Source organism: Coenobita brevimanus, chromosome 39 (assembly GCF_032717465.1).
Source record: "Coenobita brevimanus isolate Jiangsu-jjx chromosome 39, ASM3271746v2, whole genome shotgun sequence".
Taxonomy (NCBI): Eukaryota; Metazoa; Arthropoda; class Malacostraca; order Decapoda; family Coenobitidae; genus Coenobita; species Coenobita brevimanus.
The window spans coordinates 2,110,001-2,115,000 of NC_136992.1; the positions used below are offsets into that span (position 1 = coordinate 2,110,001).

At 46.0% G+C, this 5,000-nt stretch overlaps 1 protein-coding gene across 1 annotated transcript in view; it reads right to left on the reverse strand.

Annotated features, from left to right (window-relative positions):
- The window catches only part of LOC145396711 (ADAMTS-like protein 4), a 73,835-nt gene that overhangs the window by 6,513 nt on the left and 62,322 nt on the right, over positions 1-5,000 (reverse strand). Inside the window, exons 3-6 of the mRNA XM_080269998.1 lie at positions 4,092-4,255; positions 3,137-3,503; positions 2,044-2,167; positions 685-898 (exon numbers count right to left, since the gene is read on the reverse strand). Of these exons, the coding sequence (XP_080126124.1) occupies positions 685-898; positions 2,044-2,167; positions 3,137-3,503; positions 4,092-4,255 (869 nt within the window). The remainder of the gene's footprint in view (positions 1-684; positions 899-2,043; positions 2,168-3,136; positions 3,504-4,091; positions 4,256-5,000) is intronic.

Below are 5,000 nucleotides of genomic sequence, written 5' to 3' on the forward strand. Positions count from 1 at the left end.
GAAGTACATAGGGAGTACATGTAACTGGGGAAATTGTACTAAATGTGTGTGAGAGAGAGGAGAGAGTACATTTATTTTTCTTGTTTATTTTCTTCTTTATCAAACCTTACCTTCTTTACTTAAATCCTTCTAATATCGCCATACGCTGCATAGGGGGATCAATCAGCCATAGCCAAGAATAAATCGCTAAGGAAGAGGTGTTAGGGAGTTTCCTTACCCCACAAGCAGGGCCGAAAGACTCTCTCCCACCCACCACACCCTCCGGGAAATTCTCTCTCTCTCTCTGGCTGGCGATTTTATTCATTATCATGGGAAGAGCGAGCATGGTTGAGTAAGTGGCAGGAGGGTGGATGATAATGAAGAGATGCTACATCAAGTGAGTGGATGGTAAGCTGAGAGAAATGAGGCACGTTAAATCGAAAAATTACCTTAGTCTACGCAGCCACCTCCGATCTAGTGCACGGCAGGAGTGAGTGGTAGGAAGATAAATGATACGGGAGGAAAGCTACATCAAGTGAGTGGATGGTAAGCTGAGGGAAATACAGCACGTAATTACCCTAGTCCACGCAGTCACCTCTCATCTAGGGTGCAGCAGGAATGAGTGGCAGAAAGGTAGATGATACGAAAGAGGAGCTACATCAAGTGAGTGGATGGTAAGCTGAGGGAAATAAAGCACGTCATTACCTTAGTCCACGCAGTCACCTCCCATCTAGTGCACGGGAGGAGGGAGCACGGCTGAGTAAGTGGCATAAGGGTGGATGTTACGGGAGGGGGGCAGGCGGAGGGGGGCACGGCGCGGGTCAGGGTGGGGGTCACTTCCTGTACGCAAGCCCACGTCCTTGTACGTATTCCCGGTCCGCAGGTGGCTGAACACTGCGACCATTCCCCCAGCTGCCATCTGGGGGGGGGGGAGAGGAGAAGCGGAATTAGAGCCAGAATTAGAGCCAGTGGAGCCAGATTTAGCACCAGAATTAGAACAAGAATTAGAGCCAGAAATACAGCTGGAATTAGAGCCAGAATTAGAGCTGGAATTAGAGGCAGAATTAGAGTCAGAATTATAGCTAGAATTAGAACAAGAATTAGAGCCGGAATTAGAGCTGGAATTAGAGCCAGAATTAGAGCTAGAATTAGAACAAGAATTAGAGCTGGAATTAGAGCCAAAATTAGGGCTAGAATTAGAACCCGAATTAGAGCCAGAAAGAACCAGAATTAGAACCTGAATTTGAACCTGAATCAGACCCAGAATTAGAGCTAGAATTAGACCCAGAATTAGAGCTGGAATTAGAGCTGGAATTAGAGGCTGTATTATAACTGAAATTAGAATTGGATTTCCTTCTTTCTTTCTTTCCTGTTTTCTTTCTTTTTCCTTTTTCTTTTTTCTCTTTCTATCTTTCTTTCCTTCCTTCATTCCTTCTTTCTTTTTCCCTCCTACCTTCCTTCTCTCTGTCTTTTGTCTTTCTTTCCTTCCTTCTTTCTTTCTCTGTCTTTTCTTTCCCTCCTTCCTGCTTTCTATCTTTTTTCCTTCCTTCTTTCTTTCTTCCTTCCTTTATTTCTCTCTTTTTTTAGGAAGTGAGAGAACGATTTTATTCATATATGGAAATCTACAGCACAGGGAAAGAAGGTGGAAATTATTCAACCCTTCCTTCTCAAAAATTAAAATCCACTGTGCTTTGGTGTCTTACTATCCTTTGTCCTGTCGATAGATATGTTGCTCGTATATCTATCTGTCTGTCTATTTAGCACAAGGGATTCGATGCAGTAACTATCATCGTCACCATTTTTATTATCATCATGATCATCTTCATCACTGTCATCACCATCATCATCATCATCATCATCATTATTATTATTATTATCGTTATCATTAGCTTCATCATTACCATCATCCTCCCTGTCACCACCACCCCCATCATCATCACCATCATCACCACTCCCAACACCATCCACCACCACCATCATCATTATCACCACCCCCACCACCACCCCCACCTCTACCACCACCACCATCACCCCTACCATCATCATCATCACCACCATACTCACGTGGGAGGGCAAGGTCTGGGATTGCATCGTACAGTCTGAGGTGCAGGTTTCGGAGCTTGACACAAATCATCAGGCATAATGGCCCCCCCGTCACTCGTGCAAATATATACTGCTTGCTGCTGACCTGGGGGGGAGGGGAGAAGCAGGGGGGGTAATTTACATGACCTGCTGCTGACCTGAAAGGGGGGAATGAAGGGGGGAAGCAGGAGGGGCTGGTAATTTTGAAGAGCCACTGCTGATTTGAGGGATGCGGGAAGGAACGGGGGTTATTTAGATGATTCGTCGTCAATAAAGGGAATATAAGGGTAAGATTAACACGATCTATAGCAGGGATAAAATGTGTGTGTGTGTGTGTGTGTGTGTGTGTGTGTGTGTGTGTGTGTGTGTGTGTGTGTGTGTGTGTGTAATAAGGAACATCAGTGCTCCTTAACCTCTTTCTACACACATCATTTCTGGAAGTGTGCAATGCAGTTAGTATATTCCCATTAAGTATGTGTCTGCAATGGGCTGTGTTTTTCTATTTCAAGCCACTGTTGTCTTAGTATATAATATTGGCGGCAATTATGATTATGCTCAAAAGAAGAGGATTGCTTAGAATATATAGCTAATTATTTACAAGACTTGCTGGAAACTGTTCTTAATAATCGAGGTGTAAAGTCTCCAGAAGAGCTTTGATAACCAGTGATTTCGACCTATCAGAACGTTGGCTGACCGTGTAGTGTACCGTCTTTATAAATGTCATGCTGCAGCGTTATCCTTTGCAACAGAAAGTCTTTATAGTCTGGCAATGAAGTAGAATCAACACATAAAGTACCGCACACCTGACCGCACGTCTCATTTTGAAACATGGACGAAACATTGTGATATATGAAGCACCCTGTGATTATAAGTGCAGATATTATCCTTGGGAATTAGTAGACCTCGAAACCGCAAAAAAAAAAAAAAAAAATCACATTCTGGGTGTGTGTGTGTGTTTTTTTAGGCACTTAAAAGAGAGTCATGTGCGTCCTACACTCGCTCATTTTCACATCCTTTTTTCCCCAGGTGTGCGATACCTTTTTACCTTAATTGCATCCTTACACCTGACACTGACCTCCGCCACAGGTACGGGAGCACGGCGTAAACTTCCAGACCTTCCAGGAGGGCTGTGCTAAGGCTGGATCTGGCCCTACAACGCCCTGGGTGGCTGAGGGCTGGTTCAGGAGGGAGACCAGGGCGTGCGATCTTTCCCCCAGTACTTCTCCAGGTGAGGCCAGGTAGGCGGGGAGGGCGGAGTGCAGGGGCGAGGGTGGGAGGCGCGGGTGGTGGTGGTGGTGGGCGTGCTGCTTCCCTCTGCCCACCCCCCGCCCACGCCCACGACTCCTTCGGCCTAGCAGCGTGGGCGGGGGAGGGTGGTAAGGAGGGCCAAGTGGGTGCCAGTACTCGTATCTCACTCCTGGATTGGTTGACTGGTAGATCATCTGAGGAAAGGAGGTTGTGTTAGCCTGGCACTACTACCACCAAACCATACTGACTACCACATCACACCACACCACACTGCCACACCATACTGACCACCACATCACACCACACTACACTGCCACACCATACTGACTACCACATCACACCACACCACACTGCCACACCATACTGACCACCACCACACCACACCACACCGCACTGCCACACCATACTGGCCACCACCACACCACATCAAACTAGTAATAATCCCACCACAGTCACATCACATAACTACTCCACCACACTTCCATACTAACTACAGGCTAATAATCACCACACTACGTCACACCACCACACCACATCATACCACACCCACCACAGTAACCGTATTATCCATCACACTTCTACACAACACCCCCACTCCACCACACCCCACACTTACACACCATACTCCACACCCGCACACAAAACATCACACAACACCACATCACATCACACCCCGACTCCACCACATCACACCACATCACAAGCACTATACCCCACCCCCACTCCACCACACCACACCACACCACACCCCACCACACCACACCACACCACACCACACGCACCATAATATCCACAGGTATGGTGAGGGGTCCTGCCGCTGTGATGACCTCGCCTCCGTCAGCTTGGTTCCGGGTATACAGGAAGCCAGTGCCCGCGCCCATGTACCGGCCGGGGGGAAGTAGCGCCCAGTTCCCGTTGATAATGTAGCCACTGCCAGTACGCACCGCTGGGGGGAGTGAGAAAGTGAGCGAGGAAGTGAGAAAGTGGGTGAGGAAGTGAGTGAGGAAGTAAGTGAGGGAGTAAGTGAGTGAGGAAGTATGTGAGGAGGTGAGAAAGTGAGTGAGGAAGTAGGAGAGACAGATATTGGGAGGGATGAAAGAGGAATGAGTGAGGATGGAGCAAAGGTAAATATTTATAATAATAATAATAATAATAATAATAATAATAATAATAATGCTGTAAATTGGAATGAACAACGAACAAGGATCAGGAAAACAGGAGTGGTGATGGAGGGGTATAAGAGAAGGAAGGGAGAATAAAAGAAGGGAGATGATAAAGCAAGGGAGATTACAAGTTGCAAGAATAATATATAAAGTCAGTGAACTGCAGGTGTTAAGGATTCCCTGTCTCTACAAAGCCTCTTAATTCAAGCATCTGGACTATGAATTTCTCATCTAAACTCTACATCCTGACTAGTTCCTGGGAGTTGGGAAGTGACGATGAGGAACTGCAGTATGTTTTCGTGTCAAAAATAAGGCGTATTTAAATGGATTCTTAACCCGGAAATGCAGCCAGAGTCATAATCGGAAATATGTTTGTGTATAGTAAAAAAAACACACACACGGAGAAAACACCTACTAAAAACAGCATAAAATGAAAGGAAAACACAGAACCACGAAGTACAGCCAATATAAATTAGTTACCCATTATATTTTCATTTTCTTCCATAACACCTTTACAGAAAACGAAAA